This window comes from Mustela erminea, chromosome 18, assembly GCF_009829155.1.
Source record: "Mustela erminea isolate mMusErm1 chromosome 18, mMusErm1.Pri, whole genome shotgun sequence".
NCBI classification, from domain to species: Eukaryota; Metazoa; Chordata; class Mammalia; order Carnivora; family Mustelidae; genus Mustela; species Mustela erminea.
The window spans coordinates 8,798,805-8,821,333 of NC_045631.1; the positions used below are offsets into that span (position 1 = coordinate 8,798,805).

Below are 22,529 nucleotides of genomic sequence, written 5' to 3' on the forward strand. Positions count from 1 at the left end.
AACGGAGCGAGCATGTGGGCGGGGTTTCCGGGGTGGGACGAACTCAGAGGGCGGGGCGAACTCGGGGACGAGGCAAGCGCCAGGGTGGTGGGCGGTTCGGGGGTGGGGCGACGTGTGACCGGGGCGTCCGGGGCGGGGCGGGCGGCCCAGGGGCGGGGCGGGCGGCCCAGGGGCGGGGCGGGCGGCCCAGGGGCGGGGCGGGCGGCCCAGGGGCGGGGCGGGCGGCCCAGGGGCGGGGCGGGGGCGGGCCTGGGCTAGTGCGTTTAGTGGGCGGGGAAGCGCGGACTGTACGGGGGCACGGGCTAGTCCAAGCTGTAACCAAAGACAGGCTCGCTTCTAACAGCATCAGCAACGCTCCCCTACGCTCGGTCAACTTCAGGGTGAAAGCTTTGTGGTTTGGCACGTGGGGATGTGGTTGCTCGCATTGGTATACCCGAGAGCGAGGGGTGTGGGGAACGGGCCTTACTATAATACAGTTGCATTTTGTTTGAATGTTTTACAACATGTGTACCTGCATTATTTTATGTGTACCTTAAATTATAGAAGCAACTTCGCTCTTGCGAAGAGGTGGAAGGGCATTAAGAAGAAACCAGGCAGAGGACTGTATACGATGGAGAGTTCGGGTTTTTTTTTTTAAGATTTTATTTATTTATTTGACCGACAGAGATCACAAGTAGGCAGAGAGGCAGGAAGAGAGAGATGGGGAGGGAAGCAGGCTCCCTGCTGAGCAGAGAGCTCATGTGGAGCTCGATCCCAGGACCCTGAGATCATGACCTGGGCGAAGGCAGAGGCTTAATCTACTGAGGTACCCAGGTGCTCCACAATGAAGAGTTTTATCGTGGGAGGAAAACAGGCCAGGAAACAGGAATAGAGGTTGAGAGCATGGGTTTGAGTCCCCAGTTTTCCAGGTACCCAGCTAACCTCAATGTACGTCTTCCCTCAGTTGTAAAGTGGGGATGATCATGGTATCTGAACAGGTTCAGTGTGCTTAGTAAATAGTGAATGTAATTCTTACTACTGTTTTAAGTTTAATCGCTGGAGATGTCATTTTGCTCTGTGAAGGACCTGACATTCAGGGACCTCATATCCTCTTTGAAACTGTGATTATAACAATGTGACCGTAGCAATATCCTGTCTGCCTGGCCCACATCAGAGGGCTGTTGGGAGACTCATGGAATAATGTGTGTTAGCACATTTCCTTCACTGAGGGGATCCTTTCCATAGAAATCACAATTTTTACATGGCTGTTTACTGGTGCTGCGTTAACTCTTTTTTTAGGATTTTATTTATTTATTTGAGACAGAGTGAGTGAATGGGAGGGAGAGGGAGAAAGACTCTGAAGCCAACCCCACACTGAGCCCAGAGCCAACCTGGGCTCCTTCTGATCTTCCTGAGTTTAATTAATTTGCTAGAGGGGTTCACAGAACTCAGGGAAACTTACATATACCAGTTTATTTAAAGATTCAGATGAACAACCAGATACAGACACAAAGAGCCAGGTCTGGGAGGGTCCATGGCGTTGGGGTACCTCACCCAGTACATGGATGTCTTCACTAACCTGGAAGCTCTCTGAATCCCATGATACTGAGTTTTTATAGAAGTTTCATCAGATAGGCATGAGGGATCATTAACTCTATTTCCAGCCCCCCTCTCTCCTCTTTGGAGGATTGGGGGAGCCATCCAGGAGCCCACTTTGAGTCCCCTCATTAAAACAAAAGATGCTCCTATGTTTCTATCAGTTAGAAATTTATAAGGATTTCAGAAACTCTATGCCAGGAACTAGGGGAAGAGACCAGTATATATTTTCTATTATCCTACACCATCTGATGTTCATGCTGAACCACCGAGGAGAAGCTACCCCTTTGGATAGGACTTGAGCTCTCCAATGGGCTATAACTCCCATAGTGTGCAACACCCTTTTCAATTACCTGCCTCGTCCCTGACACCATCCTTGGAAGGTCTGGGTGGAAACATCAACACACTTGATATTAGTGTCCCTCTTTTTTTTTTTTAAAGATTTTATTTATTTGACAGACAGAGATCACAAGTAGGCAGAGAGGCAGGCAGAGAGAGAGGAAGGAAAGCAGGCTCCCTGCTGAGCAGAGAGTCGGATGTGGGGCTCGATCTCAGCACCCTGGGACCATGACCTGAGCCGAAGGCAGAGGCTTTAACCCACTGAGCCACCCAGGTGCCCCATATTAGTGTCCCTCTTTGAAGAAAAGATGAATATGGTCAATTCTATTCCATAGACGTTAGCCCTGAGAAGGAAAAGAACACATAATGTTCTCAAATGCAATAGGTCAACCTCACTGAGAGCTTCTCCTTTTAGATTCTTAACTGAAGGGGCGCCTGGGTGACTCAGTTGTTAAGCGACTGCCTTTGGCTCAGGTCACGATCCCAGGGTTCTAGGATGGCGCCCCACATCAGGCTCCATGCTCGGCAGGATGCCTGCTTCTCCCTCTCCTACTCTCCCTGCTTGTATTCCCTTCTCTCGCTGCGTCTCTGTCAAATAAATAAATAACATCTTTAAAAAAAAAAAAAAAAAAAAGATTTTTAAGTCATTGAGTTTCATCAGGCTTCTGTGCGAAAATACCAGGGAATTCCAGTGCATTCTTATGATACAATCCCATCAGTTCATTTGCTACCAGAACGATGGCACTAAATTGGTGGTGATGAGTGGTATCTAATTTCCAAAGGTCACTTTCCCATCACCCACCTGAAGCTGGATTTTCGTAAGTTTCATTAACTGGTTACCAGTGGGACTACAGATGCCAGTCTCTCCCAGCAACACCCCCCTCCCTGCCTCTGTTTTCTTGATTTGATATTACCAGTCTTTTGGCTTATAGGAAGATGATTAAGACCTCCCACACTGCCAAGGGACAATCCAAAATAAACAAACAAACAAGCAAAACAAAAAGGACAAACACCAACATCCACTTGGGTTCTCTGTTTATTGTAAGATGTTCATTTGCCAAAGCTGGTTCAGATAAATACGTTTTGTCCAAGTTCAGGGGCTGCTGTCTTCCCTTGCTTCATGAAATGATCGATCGGCAGGCCTTTGATCTTCCTGACCCAGGCAGCTCTGCTGGCTTTTTCTGGACTGACCACGTCTCTGGGCTTTCTGGCCTGGAACTCCTTCATTTTGGCCTCCCTGTACTCCGTTTCCTCCTTTACGGTCAACAACATGAACTCGGTGTTCATTCTAAAGGGATCAAGGGTCGTGTAGAAGCGAGGTCGATCTTTCTTGATGGACTTGGTTCTCATGCCCACGGGGGGAGCCAGCATGCGGTTCGGTTTAATGACCTGCAGGCTGGTTAAAGGGCTACAGCTACGCACTGTCCCGCCGATGGGGCCGGTCGCTTGGTCTTCTCCCTTAAGGCCACCAGCGAATCTGGGGTAGACGATCACAGGCTGGGGTATGGTGGACTGGACTTGGGGACTGTGCAAAGAGTTCTTCAGGTTGGGCTGCAGTTTCTGGATCTCCAGGGGAATACTGGTTTGCTTCACGTCGATGGGTGGGTTGCTATGTCGCAACCTATTAACTGCCTGTTGGACTGATATTCCTTTGAAATTCAGGACCTTCCTTGGGTGTGAAATTGAAGGTCCCCAGGCATCAATGACTTGGGTTTGGGGCCTCTGGGGATAGGCAAACTCCCCTGACTTATGGGCCCGCTGCAGGGCATTCACCGTGAGAAGGAACTGGTCAGGCGACATGGGGATTTGCCAGCGCTTTTTCTTTGAGCGCCTGATCAAGTCTCCAGGTGGAACTTTCTCCTCGTCCTCTGGGTTTTCAAAAATGAAAAGAAAACAAAAGCAAGTCAGAGTGTGCCATGAAAACTGGTAAGTAGTTATGCATGAAAGTTAAACCCATTCTTTTTTTTTTAAGATTTTATTTATTTTTCTTAAAAGAAAAAAAGAAAGAAAGAAAGTCAAGTTTGAGGGAACACATCTCAACATAATAAAGGCCATATATGACAAACCCATAGCTAACATCATACTCAATGGTCACACACACACAGAGGAATATTACACAGCCATAAAAAGGATGAGATCATGCCATTTGGAACAACACAGTAGACCTGGAGGGTATTATGCTAAGTGCAATAAGTCAGACCAAGAAAGACAAATACATCATTTCACTCATAAGTGGAATCTTTAAAAAAATGAATAAACAAATTAAAAAATCGACCTATAAATACAGAGCACAAACAGATGGTTGCCAGAAGGAAGGTGATGGGGGCTGAGCAAAATGGGTAAAGGGAAGTAGGAGACACAGGCTTCCAGTAAGGAAATGAATAAATCATGGGAATAAAAGTCATAGCATAAGGAATGCAGTCAATGATACTGTAATAGGGATATATATGGGGACACATGGCAGCTAGACTTGTAAACACACTATAATGTATAAACTTGTCAAATTATGTTGTACATCTGAAACTGTTGACCTGTGTGTCAACAGTACTCAAATTTTTTAAAAAAGGAATTGTGATGACTCATTGTTCATTAAGATGTCTTCTTTCGTATAATAATATATTGTGAATCTCTTTCCAAGTCACTGTATGTGGGTCCTCATGATACAATTTTTAGCTATTAGATAATATTCCACAGTATGAATTTTTCCATATTGACTTAGTCATTGCCCCCTGGTGGACATTTCGTTAGTGATCAACTTTTAAAAAAAATGCAAATATCATTTTTACTTATCATATAAGCAAGCACAAAATGATTGGATAGCATGTATTTGGGCATGGGTAGAGTAGGAGCTCTACGCATTGTTGGTGGGACTATAAATCGATATATCATTTCTTAAGGGTGACTATGGTAATATCTTTCTAAACTTCTTAAATTTTTATTTGTTTATTTTTTAAATAACCCCTTCAAGGTGGGGCTTGAACTCATGATCCTGAGATCAAGACCTGAGCTGAGATCAATAGTCAGATGCTTAACCAATGGAGCCCCAGGCATCCATCTAATTTTTTTTTAATCCAAAGAAAATTTATCAATTATGCTAGTGTCCTCCTCTTTTTTTATTATTTAAAAACATTTTTAATTCCAGTATACTGAATATACAATTTATATTAGCTTTAGGTGTATAATACGGTGATTCTGTACTTTCCCCAGTGCTCATCACGTACCCTTGACCTATTTTACCCACCCCCCCACCTGGTGTCCATCAGTTTGTTCTCTACAGTTAAGGGTCTGTCTGTTTTTTGGTCTTTTTTCCTTTGTTCCATTTGTTTCATTTCTCAAATTCCACATAGGAGTGAAATCATACAACATCCATCTTTCTCTTTTATTTCACTTAGCATTATATCCCTTAGATCCATCCATGTGGTTGCAAATGGAAAGGTTGCATTCCCTTTTCATGACTGAGTAATATTCTCCCCCCCCCCGTGTGTGTGTGTGTGTGTGTGTGTGTGTGTACACCACCTCTTTTTTTTTCCAATTTTTTAAAATTTTATTTATTTATTTGAGAGAAAGCATGAGTGGGAAGGGCAGAAGGAGAGAGAACCTGAAGCAGACTCTGCATAGAGTCCCAACACAGGGCTAGATCTCATGACCCTGAGATCACAACATGAGTCTAAGCCAAGAGCCAGCCACTTAAGCAACTGAGCCAAAGGTGTTCGTGCGGTGGCCTCAAGTTAATAAGGGGACAATTAAGGGAACCGCCCCCCCTTAAGAAAAGCCAGACGTTTTATCCTTCCTGAATTCTCAAAGAGTTACTGATTTGCTGAAAAACTGGATGGAACAGAGAGAGTGAGCAATAGAGGGGGGAAAGAGGGGGTGTTGCCCCCGATCTGGAGTAAAATATCACCGTTCGTTGTATCTCCTGCGAGGGATTTTGCTTCCAAACTCTCTTGCCCACCATCAATGCCGCGTACTTCCTTAGAAAGAGCGCTCACTCTCTTCTTGCCATCCCTCTGGGGTGATTTTGACTTTCTTTGACTTTTAGGTCCCTCTGATAAGACTTCTAAATGAAGATTGAGGAGGAAATCATTGTAATTACATCATTCAATGAGGTCTAAATAATGGGGGCATAGCTGGTAATTTGGCTGATTCTCACCCAAACTGTCACCTTGTTGTTTGTTGTCGTATGACACTAGGTAAGCCAGCTGGAGCCAGAGGCTACAGCCCCTCCTGCCTTCCCTCTCACCCACTTTTTCAACGACTGTCAAGCTTTACACATTATCTATACCGACTGGCCTCTGTCCTCCAAAGAGAGCTGATCATTTGTCTGTGTAACATACCAGGATGTGACCTCTTGATGTTCTCTGTAGACCTGTGGATCAAGTTCCACATGCCAAATGCAGGACAGGTGAAAGGAAGGAGTCTGGATACTCTAGCCCACACCTAAATTATTCTTTGTGTCTTAAATGGCATCCCACATCACACACACACACACACACACACATATTTCTGCTTCATACTAATATTTTCTGGGAATGCATGCTATCAATCAGGACTCTAGAGATAATACATTCTGCTTAGAACATTATTCTGTGGCATAGTAATAGCTAGTCTCTGTTCGAAGGAAATTATTATGTAATGTATGTTTGGATGGGGTGGAGAGTGTTGGTGGTTTCTGGTTTGAAAGGCAAGTACAAAGGATCAGTGTTATCTACTATACAAAGATTCTAGTATGTCTGGTAAACCCAGGCCTTGAAAATCAGGAGATTCTCTTGAGCCGGAGAACAGGATCCCACCTTCCCTAGTAGTAAGGATTTACATCATCAAGAAATCATTGGCTAAAATATCCTACAGAGAAGCTAGTCCCGCCACCACCACCACCACCACCTGCTCCATTAGGAACCACCGAGGTGGCCTGGGATTCAGCCCCCTTACCTGTAGGTGCCCGGGTGTCCTTCAGGAAAACTCGGGACCTGTATGGTTTACTTAACAGGGACTCCTGGCCCACAGTTTGTTTACTGGACATCGAGTCCCTCGGGCTGAAAACCTGAGTGCTAGACCTGGAGGCGACTTCTGTGAGGTCATTTTCTTCCCTGTCCTCATCTTTATCTTTCTTCTTTTGTTTGGCCTGGTCCATGGAGTACTGCCACTTTATATTCTCAAACTGGAACATGAGAATATTGCTCTCAGTGTTGATCACCATCCTGGAACCGAAACAACAAGATGGCCCACAAAAGGCAAGAAGGCCACCACTGCCCAGCCTCCAAATATGCATTTCCAATACTGTCCCAACCAACCATCAGCCCGAGGTAACAGTGCCTGAGATGTGGCTGTACAAAGAGGGGGTGGAGGCTGTTAGGGTCTGGAGTGGTGAACGGTCGCAGGTCAGGCAATGGGGGGGGGGGGGCGGGGAAAAGGGTCCTCTTGAAAATTAAGCAGAGCACGTATGTTCTGATTCCTTCACTTTTCAAGTTAAAATATTTTTTTAAATATTTTATTTACTTATTTGACAGAGAGAGAGAATACAAGTAGGCAGAGAGGCAGGCCTGTCGGGGGTGGGGGGGAATATCACCGCCGAGCAGAGAGCCCAATGCGGGGCTCGATCCCAGGACCCTGAGATCATGACCTGAGCCAAAAGCAGAGGCTTAACCCACTGAGCCACCCAGGTGCCCCTCAAGTTAAAATATTTTTAAATGAATTTCTGTTCATAGAGTACCGAGTCCCTAGTGTGCCCCAAGCAGAAAGGTTAGGGACTCTGTATATTGATGTCTTGAAATTCACTTTTTTTTTTTTTTTTAAATCACAGTATCTAAACGCCATGTTTTATTGCTGTGATGGGGATAAAGAGAACTCTAGTGGGAGGGACTCTGCTCCCTTGCTGACCCTCCCTCCCATCTCTGTCCCTCTGTCCTTACACGGTCTCTGTGTATGCTCTGCATTTAAACAAAACAGCTGTCCGTGCTTTATAAAGCAGGATAATTTCCATCTTTCCTAATGCACATGTTTATGCCCTGGTAGGAAAAAGAGTTCTAAACCTGAGCCCCCCAGCAGGGACCGCCAACCACCCACTGGTTTCTGTCATTCTCAAAGTTCACAGAGCTCGTTATCTACCCTACTCTCTGCCTAGATCTCCTAGAAGTATAAAGGAGCAAGGGAGATATCATGTGTGGGTTCCTTTCTGTTCCAAAAGGCTGAATTTTAAGACCTACACGGTTAGTGTAAACTCTCTTGTTTGGGAATGCCTGGATGGCTCAGTCCATTAACCTGCTGCCTTCGGCTCAGGTCATGATCCCAGGGTCCTGGGATGGAGTCCCACATCAAGCTCCTTGCTCAGCGAGGAGCCTGCTTCTCTCTTGGCCTCCGCCTGCCACTCTGCCTGCTTGTGCTCTTTCTCTCTCTAACAAATAAATAAATAAATAAGATCTTTTCTTAATTAATTAATTAATTAAAAAGAAAAAGAGTGACTTGTTTTGGTTAGAAACGCTAGCATGGAATTTAGAGAATCATTCCGATGAGGATTCCCTTTCTGACTCATTTTTACTGAGGTCCAAAGGCAAATGTCTCTCTTCGGACATCATAAAAAAGAAAAGGTTGGAGGTAAATTTTTTTTTAATGGCACTATTATTTTGAAACTGAAAAAGTGTCCCTTGATGGAGACTTCTTACCAGTCCTGCCCCTTTTAGATGGGAAATAGCCCCAGTATGGTTCCATTAAAAGGAAGGCAACATGATTAGGAAAGATGGACGGATATCTCAAGGGAATGCAAAAGTTAATTCTATTTGGGTATTTTCATATACTATCACCCTGAACCTAGCCTATGACAAATACAATATGACATACACATGGTCACAGTTCTGGTTTCCGTAAAACTCACCTGCTCAGCTCTGCCCCACTGGACACTGGACCCCCTGTTCCTACCATCCCACTCCCCGCCTATAAGTCTCTGTGCGTCAGAAGTGAGCATCAGAGATGGCGGGTCAGGGAGCAAACGGGCTGCCCATTTAGAGCAGAGCCATCCCATACTCACTGCCTGATTGGCCCAGACATCCAGAACAAATTCCGAGTGACATCAACCCTGCTTGTTGCTTGCTTGCATCCCAGAGATCCAACCCCCACCATATGATTATTGACCCTTTTCCAGTCAAAATTGGAGGGTACCACGGCGCCCTCTCTCCTACTGCCAGCAAATGCAGGGCTGGCATCCCAGAGGAGAAGAAAATGATCCAAACGGAAGAGCTCACAGCCCTGACCTCCACACCTACCACCCTACCTGTTGCCCTGAATAAAGAAGGACAGCACAGGATCACCTCTGCCGTTGACTTTCATCACCTTCAGACAGTTCCCATTGAGGAAATTGTAAATGCGGATCTTGCCATCGGCACAGGCACTGATGACCCGGAGGAAGAGAAGGGCCACGTGGAGCACCTCCCTGGAAGGAAACAGAGCAACAGGCAGTACTTGTCTTCTGGGAAACTGCGTGGGTTTGTTTGTAGCTTGGGGGATTTTGTGTGCATGCCTGGGAACCATTGGTCATGACTGCCCTCCCTGTGATGTCTGCCGTCACTTCATAATTCCAGATGTAAGCCATTAACCCTCAAGACATACTTGCGCCCTCTCCTCCCATTCTGCTGTCACATTTCCTGCAAATTGGTCACAGTGCCCCAAAATGGCAATAGGCAAAGGTTTATGTCATCGTGACTCTTTGTTTTGTTTTGCGGTGGTCTGATACATAGGCAATCATGGTTTTTCTCTTCCAGTTTGGTTCCTACTTACTGACTTCTACAAAAGTCATGCAGAGAAGTACTTAATGTTGTGATTCCTTTTCAAATAGCATTACTGGGTAAAGAAAGAACAGAACGGGTGGGAAAATGATCATCTTTCTATGAAGCAAGAACCTGATATCTCAGCATTTTCTTTTGGGTCTTAAATTAGTGACTTTCAGGGGCGCCTGGGTGGCTCAGTGGGTTAAGCCTCTGCCTTCGGCTCAGGTCATGATCTCAGGGTCCTGGGATGGAGCCCCACATTGGGCTCTCTGCTCAGCAGGGAACCTGCTTCCCCCTCTCTCTCTGCCTGCCTCTCTGCCCACTTGTGTTCTCTGTCTGTCAAATATATAAGTAAAATCTTAAAAAAAAAAAAAAATTAGTGACTTTCAGTCTTTCAGTGAAACATCCTGAAGAAACACCGTACCCAGGGATGAGACGCGGGTATTCCCTTTGGTAGTGACCAGCAGAAACAGAGAGAGGACCAGGAGACTTAGATACCTCCATTCCTACAACAGCTGCAGCCAAGTGGGACTCCAGACAGGCTGAAGTATTCAATTCTGCAAAATGTAATTACCCTTTTCCTGTTAATGATACTAAAAAGTTGAATCTGGTGCCACCAATTAGTTGGATCTTAGCGCAAATCAAGTCCTTCAATCCCTGTCATCTGTACCTATACAAGCCCCACTCACATGCTACCTTCTCTGTAAAACCACACTTAATCTTCATCTCCCCTTTCCCATACACACATACACAAACTTCAGGCACACTGTAAGATTCTCTGGGGCAGAACACACATCCTCTTCATCTTTGCATCCCCAGCACCTAACACGAGGCCTAGCCCATAGAAGAAGGTCCTCAGTAAATATCTGTTGAAATAAATGGTGAGTATCAGCTCAATTTCAGAGTATGATCCTTGATACAGTGGGTTAAAAGCACGACATCCACCCCATACCATGTAGCCTTAGCCCTGATCAGATCCAAGAGCCAAATTAAGACGTTTCAAAGACCCAACCACTAGCAAAATAGAAACAACAAAGACTTTGAAAGGCAGGAATATGCTTAGCATGTTCAAAGGACAGCAAAAAGGCCAATGGGGCTCGTGTGATGGATAGATCAAGTCATCAATTGATCACTCATTCTGAAGTGTAAAAAAAAAAAAAAAAATAAGTGAAGTCCAACAAAGTTCTAGTTTTATTTCTAAGATGGAAATATAATACATTTATTGGTGTCTTAAATGCACTTTAGTTTACCTGTAGATGGAATCCAGAGCTAGGAGAGATGGCCCTGTGGTAGAAGGGTTTGACTCTCTCTGTACCTCTTTTGATTTTATGGAGCTGGACCTACACTTCTCATAGGCTCCTGTGGCATTTGATATTTCAGGCTATACCATTATAGCCTAGTAATATAATAGAGCACAGGCTTTAGGATCAGAAAACCTGGATCCAAACTTGGGTCTACCACTTGCTGGCTGCATAACCTTGAAAAAGTAACATGACTCTCAGTCTTTAGTTTTGTCTTCTATGAAAAGGAGGTAGTGATTTCTGCCTCAGAGGACTGCTGTCAGGATTAAATTAATGGAGGTATTTTTCAAACAGCCCAGTATCTGACACAATAATGGTTACTAGGAACCTGTCATAGCTCTGCCTGCATTCAGGTTTTCTCTCCGCCCTAAAAAGTCATTTCTTTCTTAAGTCTCCTTCTTTGTTCTTTCTTTATCAAAAGACACTGCAGAGGGGAGCCTGGGTGGCTCAGTGGGTTAAAGCCTCTGCCTTTGGCTCAGGTCATGATCCCAGGCTCCTGGGATGGAGCCCCGCTCATCGGGCTCTCTGCTCAGCAGGGTGCCTGCTTCCTCCTCTCTCTCTGCCTGCCTCTCTCTGCCTACTTGTGATCTCTGTCTGTTAAATAAATAAAATCTTTCAAAAAAAAAAAAAAAAAGACACTGCAGAGAGTGATGTCAGGAAGAATGGTGGAAGAAGGAACTCCAAAATCCCACCCTTCCCTGAAAACAATGAAAAAACTGGCAAGAACTGTCACAATCAACTTTTTCAGAACTCTGGAAAATAACCAAAGGCTTGCAGCAACCCAAGAAGCACTCAGACAAAGAAGAATGGCTTTGTGTCAAGAATAAGAATGAACTTTGTGGTATATTAACTTACCCAACTCCCATTCCCAACTCCCCAGCTCACTGGTAACCATGAAAATAACAGCCCACATTCCTGGTACTAGAGGAAACAGAACCAACCTCCTTCACAATGATTTATTTGACCTCTCTCTTGGCTTCCTGAAAGACTAGTTCAAAAAGCTTGTCTTTATTTTGCTTTAGTAGGAACTCACCCAATGCTAAAGCTGCTACCTGGGGAGTATTCTTTGAAGGCCTTGACAGTCAAATCTTGTAGTCACTGCTGCCTAAGGCAATAGACATCTGTTGGAGCAAGCAATACACTAACCAAAAAGATGTAATGTTAAAGCTGGGGAATAAAATGTCCATTGGGGCTTTGAAAAGTTCAGACACACTCCTGGGACTCTATGTGGCCATATACAGAGCTGTGCACACACTGAGGAAAGAACTCACTCTTAGCTGACCTTGATGTTCTCCGCGAACTAAAGTGAGAGCTAAGACAGAGTTGTAAACTGTCTCGTGAAGTGTTGAAAGTTTCCCTCAACAAGTACACAGAGCCCCTTGGCAAAAAAAAAAAAAAAAAAAAATGGGAGATATTTTATTTCCAGGTGTTCAAATAAACCTATTCCACTCAGTCACCACCAAGGTAATAGAACAGAGACTTCAGCAGCCAAACAAGACAATACACAGACTCACTAAACATATTTCCAGGTGTTCAAATAAACCTACTCCACTCAGTCACCACCAAGGTAATAGAACAGAGACTTCAGCGGCCAAACAAGACAATACACAGACTCACTAAACAAACACACAAGAAAAGCCACAACAGGCAACAGTGAAAACAGACCCTGGGAATGGGGAAGAATTTGATTTCCAGAGATGTCCTATTAAAATATCCAAAATGCCCAGTTTTCAAATAAATATATAAAGTATAAAAAGATACTGAAGAGGGGCATCTCAGTGGCTCAGTAGGTTGAGACCTCTGCCTTCGGCTCAGGTCATGGTCTCAGGGTCCTGGGATCGAGCCCTGCATCAGACTCTCTGCTCAGGAGGGAGCCTGTTTCCTCCTCTCTCTCTGCCTGTCTCTCTGCCTACTTGTGATCTCTCTCTCTCTCTCTCTGTGTGTCTGTCAAATAAATAAATAATCTTTTTTTAAAAATGGAGAAATTAAGATATTCCCAAATAAACAAAAACTAGGAGTTCACACTAGCAAGAAATGCTATACAGACTCCTTCAAGCTGGAGTGAAAGGACACTACTAGTACCTGAAATCCGCATGAATAAAGAGCAACAGTAGAGGTAACTAACTAGATAAATATAAAAGACAGTATAAATGTGGTTTATAGGTCTTTTCTTCTATCTCATTGAAAAGGCCACTACATAAGGCAATAATTTTAAGTCTATGATGATGGATACACAGGATATAATCACCTATGTCATATTCAAAAGATGGGTACCAGTCCCATCATTAGAACTCTCCAGAAAGGCAACCTGCAAGTCGGTCCTCATTACCAGTCAATTAGAAGCACTTCCATGTGCTCACCGCTACTACAGATGAGTAGAGGAGGGGCCTGACAAACAAGAACATTGACCATGTCCTCTACATACCTATGGACTTGCTGTAACTGTGAAGGGACCAAGGACCAATGTGAATGAGATGTTGGGGCCGTCATTCAATGTCAATGAGAATGGTCTGAGAAGGTCTCATTGCTGAGGTGGAGTGGGAGGCTCATGGGTTGACAAAATGGTAACCAAACTGCTAGGTTTGCTGGGAATAGATTATTTTCCAATACCTAAACTAAATCCTACAGAATCATGCTTGGAAGTCTACAATTTTCAGGTGATATCATAAAGTTTGACTCTTGAATTTGATAATCCAGATGATATGCTAAGAAGCTCACTGATAATCACGTAAGGGTTGGATAATGCACCAAAGAGAAGCCTTGCCCAGCACCCACTCATCAAAAGTGCAGTCATACACACAATGAGTAAATATACACAAAAATGACCCAAATCCCCTTCCCACAAAGTCAGTGTGTGCTCAAGAGGTTCTTATGAAGATATGTGGAAATCTGGGGCCATATTTTACTAAATAACTATCCCGAATAGATCCCCTAGAAGATCCATTTAGTCTTCTAATCAATTAGGATAGCATTTTGTTTCCTAGAGTTTTTTATAGTGCACTTAGAGGAAGAAGCATTATTCACGTAGTATAAGAGGAACCCAGAGCAGCCTATAAAACGCCTGCCCGTGAAAGAACCATGAACTGACCACAGTATCCCTTCCAAGTAAGCTCAGATGTGACCTCAGACTACTTCTTAATTGGCTCCAAGCACAACCACCACAAAATTGGGACTGAATTATAAAATGAGATCCATTTGCTGTCCTGGAATGGAATGTAGTCAGCAGACTTGTAAGAAAGCTCCTTCTTTAAGACTTTAAGTTACTTTTAAACCTTGGTCACCCTTGGGTGACTTTAAGCTTTTGGAAACACAAGCTTCCTGGGGTAAAGACCAACAAACTCCAAGTATTTTAAGCTTCCTGGAACTGGCATTCTTTGGGACAGTTCTGCCAATATTCCTGTTTGGTAGACAACGGATACAAACGTATCAGGTGTGTCATAAGCATAACATTTCAATAACTTCTCAAGATCCACATTGAGTACTGTTATTTCTTAAGAGAAATAAGTGATGGTGGGAGAGGGAATGGCCAAATGAGGGGGTGGGACGGGGTGGGGATGGGGAACAGGTAGAGGGGACAAAAGGTCAGTAGAGCATGGAAAGGACTGATCTGCCAAAAACCAAAGTCTAGCGACGAGGGAAAAGGACAGAGTACCACCTTCATCAATGAGGACTTTCCTATACCTACTTTGGATGCTTGTAGGCCATGAGGCACCGCTCGTACTTTCCCACCATGCTCCAGGCCATAACCAGGCCATCAGTACTTCCCGAGAGGAGATGCCACTGGTCACAGCAGAGACACTTCACGGCTCCCTCGTGGCCACTGAGAGTCTGCAAGAAAAGAGGCTTTTTTTCAGCCCTCTTCAACTCAGATGGTGAGTCCTCCAAGGGCCCAAGCTGGAGGTGTCTTTCGAGGAACTGCAAAGCCACACTCCAGCAATCCATGACTGCCACCTGAGCCGACTTCACTTTTGTTCTAAGAAGGCCAGTGGTGTCCATGCCCCTCCCCCCAGAGCTCTCTCTCCCCGCTGAAAGAAGAATATGGTCAGGGAGAGGCCTTGCTCCTGGTGGGTCTTTGGCTGGGGCAGGCCTCATCTTCCTGGAGTACCAGAGGCCAAAATCCACCATCATCTGCTGCCACATGGCATAGGGTCAGGCGTTCCATCCCTAGCTCCTTGCCAAGACCAGAGGACACCTGGGACACCCCTGCACCTGTAACTGCTGATTAGACCATGAGGACTGGGAAACAGTCCATCAGCCAGGCCAGCAGCTTCTCATTTTGCCCCTGTGTTCCCGGCACCAACGGATCTCACCACCACCCACTAGGGCCATGGGGGTTCAAATCCAGAGATATTTTTTTACATGTGAACATTCAATCGTTTTCAAGACAGCAGATGTTCTCTTTTTAGCACAGAATTAAGGAGGAGAACCACTGTGACTTTGTCCATTCCCTTACCCATGCAAGAGTCAGGGTAAAATGTTCTGGAGAAGGAAAAGTCACTTTACTTCTGCTGCCGTGAAAAGACCCTGAGTCCGTATACCATGCTGAGTCAGAACGTAGCCTTCTACCACCACCTCCATGACATGATCCCTGACCTTCCACTGAGTCAGAATGCCCCCTTTTTGGGGGGAGCTCTTCAGGACCCTCCTTTTGGTGACCATAAGTTGGTAGCTTTATGGTGGTGTGGGGAGCCCTCTGGGGGAGACCCTAAGTTTCCTCCAGTCCATCATCACCAGTACCCCATTGCCCCGACAGCCCACCACCCTCTTACCTTTACCAACTGGGCTGAGACAACGTGCCATACTTTGACTAACCCTCGCTCACAGCTGCTCACGATGTAGGTGTCATTGATCTTGGTGGCCAAGATGGGGTCTTTGTGTTTAAATGTCTTCAGACACTTCCCTGTCTCTATATCCCACTCTGAGAGGGAGGCAGAAAGAGAAGGGGCATGAAAGCAGATTACAGTGGAGTTCTGGACCCTGTCACCGAAGCCAAGCCCATCAAGTCAGACCCTAGAAGGCTGTCGCCTGACCCCCCATCCCTGTAGGCTTACCAACAGCTCCATGAGTCTGCAACACAGAGCTCCCTGACTATGGGCTCCTGGGGAAGCCACCATTCATAGACCTTGGCTCCAACCCTAGAACTTAGTGTTAGGGTCCAAGTGCCAGACAGTTCCTCCCTAATAAGGCTCCTTCTTGAGCCTACAAAATACTTGCTATTGAGTGGATTTCAGGAAAATCATGGCATATGTTCCATGGCACCATGCTTTATAGATGCTGTTCTCCTGACTCACCCCTTCTAGCTCCAAAAGCAAAGAAAGCTGTCTATCCTTATTTACATTTTAAAGTACCTTTGAATCTGACTTTTGGATTTTACTAACTGACAGATTGTCAGAGCTAAGCAGGCTTAATGGTGCTTCTACATAGACAGTAATAGGGCAACTGCCTAGCACACTGTAAGGGTTGGGAAGATATGAACGTAGCTGGGTAGGTGGGAGAACAAAGCCTAAAGGAAAGAACTGAAAGGAGGCACCACAGATTCAGGGATGAGACCACCGAAGTTGGCCTCGTTGGCCCCAAAGTACCTGTCAGGCAACAGAATGTATAACCGAGGACAAAATAATAACCACGACTGATCCTGACACGTAGCACACACAACGAGCCAGGCACCATTAGGAGTGTTTGACATGTATTAACTCATCTTCCCAAGACAGTTGCTATGATGATTCCCCACGGCACAGATGAGGAAACAGGCATAGAGAAGTTGAGTAGCCCGCCAAGATCGCACAGATGGTAAACAGAATGAGCTGGGATTCGAACCCAGGGAGTCTGGATCCAGAAGCCATGCTCTTAACTGCAAATACTAGATTCATCCTAACTAAATAAGTATGCTTTTCTTCATGTGTTTTTTATATACACATTGGCCCTTTCATCTGATTAGAAAGGAGAATGCTGACGGGCATCTGGCTGGCTCACCAGATGGAGCGTCTGACTTCTGCTCGGGTTGTGGTCTCAGGGTCTTGGGATCCAGCCCCATGTTGGGCTCCCTGCTCAGTGGGAAGCCTGCTTGTCCCGCTCTCTCTCTGCACTTTCCCTGCTTGTGTTCTATCTCTGTCTCAAGTAAATGAATAAAATCTTCAAAAAAAAAAATTTTTTTTAACAAGTTGGGGGTTACATTTCAGGTCTCTAACATCTCTTTTTCTTTCTATTGGCAACCGAGGGACCTGGGAGGAGCCCAGGGGAAGCAAGCAGGCTGGGGGATGGGGCTAGGATTAGGGTAAGATCTTTTGAAATTTTTTTCGTCATGTATTTTGTGAATTAATTTTGACATTTTCAATATCGTTTTAAAATGTGTATCTTGAGGGCACCTGGGTGGCTCGGTTGGTTGAGCAACGGCCTTCGGCTCAGGTCATGATCCTGGACTTCCAGGATCGAGTCCCGCATCAGGATCCCAGCTCCTTGGGGAATCTGCTTCTCCCTCTGACCTTCTCCTCTCTCATGCTCTCTCTCATTCACTCTCTCTCAAATAAATAAAAATCTTTAAAAAAAAAAAAAAAGTGTATCTTGAGAAGCGCCTGGGTGGCTCAGGTGGTTAAGCATCCACCTTTGGCTCAGGTCATGCCCTGGGATTGAGCCCCACACTGGGTTCCCTGCTCAGCAGGGAGCCTGTTTCTCCATCTGCCCCTCCCCCCACTCATGTGCTCTCTCTCACTCTCTCTCTCTCAAATAAACAAAGTAAAAAAAATTTTTTTAATGTGTATCTTAAGCAAGATGGGATTGGGAGGGAGACAAACCATAAGAGACTCTTAATCTCACAAAACAAACTGAGGATTGCCAGCGGGAGCGGGTAGGGAGAGGGTGTTGGGGTTATGGACATTGGGGAAGGTATGTGCTATGGTGAGTGCTGTGAAGTGTGTAAACCTGGCGATTCACAGACCTGTACTCCTGGGGCTAATAACACATTATATGTTAATAAAAAAATTTTTAAAAATAAAATGAAATAAAAATAAAAATGTGTATCTTGATTACTAGGAGTTTGGGGGGCCCTTCCCCTAGCTCCAGCTCTACCAGGAGCCATGCAAGACTCTCTCAAGTTTGGAGGCCTTGTCTGGCCTTCCAACTCCAAACCTTCTTCCTTTCCTCCTTTCTGCTCCCCTCCTCAAAGCAGTCATGGCAAAGAGACTTTCAGGTCAAGGAGGGCAAAGAGGTAGGGAGTAAGGTTTCTTAAGCAGGTCTGAGGGTTTGCCTATGGAACAACACTCCATTCTTGCTTTCCAGAATGTTCTTCCTCCACCTACCCCTAGCATGATACGCTTTCCTGGGTCCCTTGCTTCTCTTCTCTTTTGCCTCTTTCCTCTTGCTTTGCAGGGGACATCTCATCCACACCTGGAGCTTCCACCTTTCCTTATAACTGATAACCACCAAACCGATGTGTCTGGAGCCCCAGACCTGTTATATGGTAAACTCCCATGTAAACTCACACTTCCACCTGCCTCCAGCAATCTTCCCCTCGCTGTCCTCAGGAGTCCCATACCCGATGCCTTAGCTTTCTACTGCCACTGTAACAAATAGTCACAATTGTTTAATAGCTAAAAAGAAGACAAATATATTATCCTACAGCAGTCTGGCATGACCTCCCCACAAGGCTGAAATCAAGGTGACAAGGGAGCTGTGTTCCTTTAGGGAGATTCTGGGGCCGGAGGGACCCATTTCCTTGCCTGTTCCACCTTGTAAGGGCCACCCATGTTCCTTGGCTCATGAACCCTTCCTCCACCTTCAAAGCCAGCAACGTTGCACGTTTCTGACCATTCTTCCAAAGTCACATCTCCTTTTGATCAGATATGAGAACATTTCTGTTTTTAATGATCTGTATGATGACCCACAGGCCCACCCTGATAACCCAGGATAACCTCCCCACTTTAAGGTCCTCAACTTAATCACATCTGCGAAGTCCCTTTTGCCATAAAAGATAGCATGGTCACAGGCTGTAGGGATTAGGACGGGACATGTTCGGTTGGCCATTATTCTGCCTACCACACTCAGCATGTCCAAAAACTCAGTGGCCTGAGTTTAAAGGTCTGGCCTCATTGTCTACACTTCTATCTTCCTCTTCTATACCCAGCTGATGGCAAAGTCCTCCCAACTGTCCCTATAGGAATCGCCCTTCAGTCTGTGCCCCCTCATGGAAACTCATATCCCCCTGGCTTTCTTCACGTCTGTCTGTTCTGAGTTGTCTGAAGATGCCACAGTAGCTCTCCAGACTGAGTCGTGTCTCCGCCTGTCTGCATAGTCCCCCAACTCCAAATCTTCCTTCCACAGTATCACTAGTTATCTTTGTCAGGCACACAGTTGACCATGTCAGCCTGCAGGTCAAAGTGCATTGAGAGCCTCCTGCATTCTATAGGGTAAAGTTCAATTTCCTACCATGATGCAGAAGGCCCTTGATCATCTGGCCCCAAACAAACTAACCAGCTTTATGTCCAACACCATGTACTGCAGTCCAGCCATACCGAGCAAGGGGAAATTCCCTAAAGACACCATTTTCTTCAGCCTTCTGTGAATTTGCCTGTGCTGTGCCTTCTGCTTAGAACATCCTACATTCTCCCTCTGCTTGTAGAACTACTCATCCTCAAGCACACACTCAACCCTGGGACGCCTGGGTGGCTCAGTCCATTAAGCATCTGCCTTTGGCTCAGGTCATGATCCCACAGTGCTGGGCTCGAGCCCTGCATCAGGCTCCTTGCTCAGTAGGAAGCCTCCTTCTACCTCTGCCTGCTGTTCCCCCTACCTGTGCAAGCTCACTCTCTATCTCTGGCAAATAAATAAATAAAATCTTTTAAAAAATAAATAAAAAGAAAGAAAGAGACACACTCAAACAGCACCCTGTCTGTGATGCTTTCCCTGTTACTCTTACTTCTATAGTCCCTTAGAATTCCACATGTGGGATGCCTGGGTGGCTCAGTCAGTTAAGTGTCTGACTTCGGCTTAGGTCATGATATCAAGGTCCAGGGACTGAGCCCGCATTGGCATCCGCACTCAGAAGGGAATCTACTTGTCCTTCTCCCTCTCTCTGTCCCTCCCCCTCCTTGTGCTTGTTCTCTCTAATAAATTAAAATCTTAAAAAAAAAAAAAATCCACATGTTGGTTAGGAGCCCGTGATTTAGAGTCAGACAGCCCTGGATTTAAATCCCCACTCTATCACGTAGCAGCTCTGATTTGGGGCAAGTTGTTTTTCTCTCCGAGTTTTGGATTCCTCATCTGCCTTCACCACAGAGGCTTCTTGTGAGGGGTAAATTAATAAATAATATGTGTGGGGCGCCTGGGGTGGCTCAGTGGGTTAAAGCCTCTGCCTTCGGCTCAGGTCCTGATCCCAGGGTCCTGGGATCGAGCCCCAGGTAGGCTCTCTGCTCTGCAGGGAGCCTGCTTCCTCCTCCCTCTCTCTCTCTTTGCCTGCCTCTCTGCCTACTTGTGATCTCTGTCTGCCAAATAAATAAATAAAATCTTTTTTAAAAAATAAATAAATAAATATGTGTAAAGTACCCGTGTCAGTCACAAGGTTAGTAATCAGTAAGTGGCAGCCATTATTACTCATATATTTATTATATACTCAATTATATATTTATTATCTATCTCCGTTAAAAGATTGAGCCTCTTGAGGAGATAAAAAACCATATTGGAAGGGCCGTATCATATTTTTTTATTCCTTAGCACCTAACACAGTGTCTAGCATACTGTAGGTATTCCACAGACAGTTGTTACATGAATGGATTCATAGATGTAAGGATAGTTGGATGGATGGAAGGATGGATGGATGGAAGGAAGAATGTCTACCAGGCGCATGGGTGGCTCAGGTAGTTGGGCAATTGCCTTCAGCTCAGGTCATGATCCCTGGGGTCCGGGGATCGAGTCCCACATCAGGCTCCCCCAGCTCTTTGGAGAGCCTGCTTCTCCCTTTCCCTCTGCTTGCTACTCTCCCTGCTTGTGCTCTCTCTTTCTCTGTCAATAAATAAATAAAATGTTAAAAAAAAAAAAAAAAGAACATCTTCCTACAGAAATGAGCAAAACAGCATTTTGACAATTCATGTGTTTGGGGGAACTTCTAAGAAAGGTCAAGGCATTTCTTTCTCACCTTTCACCTGGCAATCTCTTGCTCCAGATACGAGCCTGTTCTTATATAAATCCATGCATGTGACTGTCCCCTGGTGGCCATTGAAGATTCGTATACAAGCCCCACTTTTCAGATCCCAGGATCTGTAGGAATCAGGCCAAAAAAAATGTTTTTGAGATTTTTTCTGAGGGCCCAAAGGGATCATACTTTATACGACCTCCCTTAGACCAACAGTCTATTGGAAGGCAGCAAAGTTTCATGGTCAAGCTCAGAGTCAGAGGCCTGGATTTGAATCCCAGCTGCAGCAGCCATTAGGCGTAACTTTGGGAAAGTTACTTAACTTCTATGTAGGTTTCATTTCCTCACTGGTAGATTAGAAATGATAATAATGATAGTTACACCCCATAGCGGTTTTTGCATAGAATTAAATACACAAATGCAATGATTGTCAACCAGGAGTGATTACCACCACTAGGGGACATTTGACAATGCCTGGAGACATTCTTGGTTGTCTCCACTGGGGAGAGAGATGCTATGGGTATCTAGTGTGTAGAGTCCCAGGATACTGCTGAGCAACCCCCCAATGCACAGGACAGTCTTCACATGAAGTACTTTACAGCCCCAAATTGAGAAACCCTCCATTAATTCATGTAACATTGGAACAGTGATCAACATGTCGAAAATGCTTAATAAATGTTGGTTGGTATTAGGTGGAAGTTTCTAGAATTACCCCCAGGCTTAAAACCCATGGCACTGATTCAATAGAAGAGCTGATCTTCAAACAAAAACAATAAAACTATCGGGGATGCCTGGGTGGCTCAAAGGGTTAAGCCTCTGCCTTCAGCTCAGGTCATGATCCCAGGGTCCTGGGATCAAGCCCCGCATCGCATCGGGTTCTCTGCTCAGCAGGGAGCCTGCTCCCCACTCTGTCTCTGACTACCTCTCTGCCTGCCTGTGATCTCTCTCTTTGTCAAATAACTAAATAAGATCTTTAAAAAATAAAAAAGAACAATAGAACCATTTACTTCAGTCACTTAGATCCAAAATATTTTATGTGTATTTCACACATATCTAAGAGACATATCTAAGAAATACATGGGAGCATGTATGAGTCACATCATTTTTTAATAAGCAAACTTGCCTGAGGTCTCTCAGCTGTCTCTGATACAGACTTCCACGTTAGCCAGTTTGCTTTTGCAGGGCAAAGAGTGATACTAAGATAGTGGGTTCTGGAGCCAGGGGGCCCCAGGTACCATCCCAGATCCATCACTTATGAGCTGTAGGATCTTGGATAAGTTAATGAACCACTCTGTCTCCCATTTTCCTCATGTGTAAATTGAGATTAAGAATGGTATTACCTCATAGAATTCTTATGAGACTTGGCACACAATAAACAATTAATAAATGTTTCTTTTGTTTTTCTTTGAATGTGCTACCTTTTCCCTTCTAACA

The 22,529-nt window shown here is 45.1% G+C and overlaps 2 protein-coding genes and 1 long non-coding RNA gene across 6 annotated transcripts in view; all 3 read right to left on the reverse strand.

Annotated features, from left to right (window-relative positions):
• Positions 1-2,937: 2,937 nt before the first annotated feature.
• Positions 2,938-9,291, reverse strand: LOC116577483 (F-box/WD repeat-containing protein 10-like). Of its 4 annotated transcripts, none has more exons than XM_032320745.1 (4): positions 9,216-9,291; positions 6,844-7,112; positions 5,816-5,971; positions 2,938-3,782 (listed from the first exon to the last, which is right to left on the reverse strand). In XM_032320745.1, the coding sequence occupies exons 2-4, from the start codon at positions 7,109-7,111 to the stop codon at positions 2,983-2,985; spliced, it is 1,224 nt and encodes a 407-aa protein (XP_032176636.1). In that variant the 5' UTR covers position 7,112; positions 9,216-9,291; the 3' UTR covers positions 2,938-2,982. The 4 variants fall into 4 exon arrangements, with proteins under 4 accessions (XP_032176636.1, XP_032176637.1, XP_032176638.1 ...); XM_032320746.1 differs by having other exon boundaries at positions 6,844-7,072; positions 9,179-9,286; XM_032320747.1 differs by having other exon boundaries at positions 6,844-7,072; positions 9,216-9,285.
• Positions 9,292-11,569: 2,278 nt separating this feature from the next.
• LOC116577485 lies at positions 11,570-12,733 on the reverse strand. Its single transcript, XR_004280517.1, has 2 exons — positions 12,516-12,733; positions 11,570-12,412 (listed from the first exon to the last, which is right to left on the reverse strand). It is a non-coding gene; the product is annotated as an uncharacterized LOC116577485 (long non-coding RNA).
• A 1,920-nt stretch (positions 12,734-14,653) lies between these two features.
• The window catches only part of LOC116577912 (CMT1A duplicated region transcript 1 protein-like), a 49,096-nt gene continuing 41,220 nt past the window's right edge, over positions 14,654-22,529 (reverse strand). The window contains exons 14-16 of the mRNA XM_032321702.1: positions 21,099-21,220; positions 15,742-15,890; positions 14,654-14,800 (exon numbers count right to left, since the gene is read on the reverse strand). Of these exons, the coding sequence (XP_032177593.1) occupies positions 14,654-14,800; positions 15,742-15,890; positions 21,099-21,220 (418 nt within the window). The remainder of the gene's footprint in view (positions 14,801-15,741; positions 15,891-21,098; positions 21,221-22,529) is intronic.

Coding starts and splice junctions, on each gene's coding strand:
- LOC116577483 (XM_032320743.1), bottom strand. CDS start 7,183: ATGCATATTTGGAGGCTGGGCAGTGGTGGCCTTCTTGCCTTTTGTGGG. Junction 5,972..6,843: donor GGACACCCGGGCACCTACAG/GTAAGGGGGCTG, acceptor ATCTTCATTTAG/AAGTCTTATCAGAGGGACCT. Junction 3,783..5,815: donor CGCAGGAGATACAACGAACG/GTGATATTTTAC, acceptor TTGAAAACCCAG/AGGACGAGGAGAAAGTTCCA.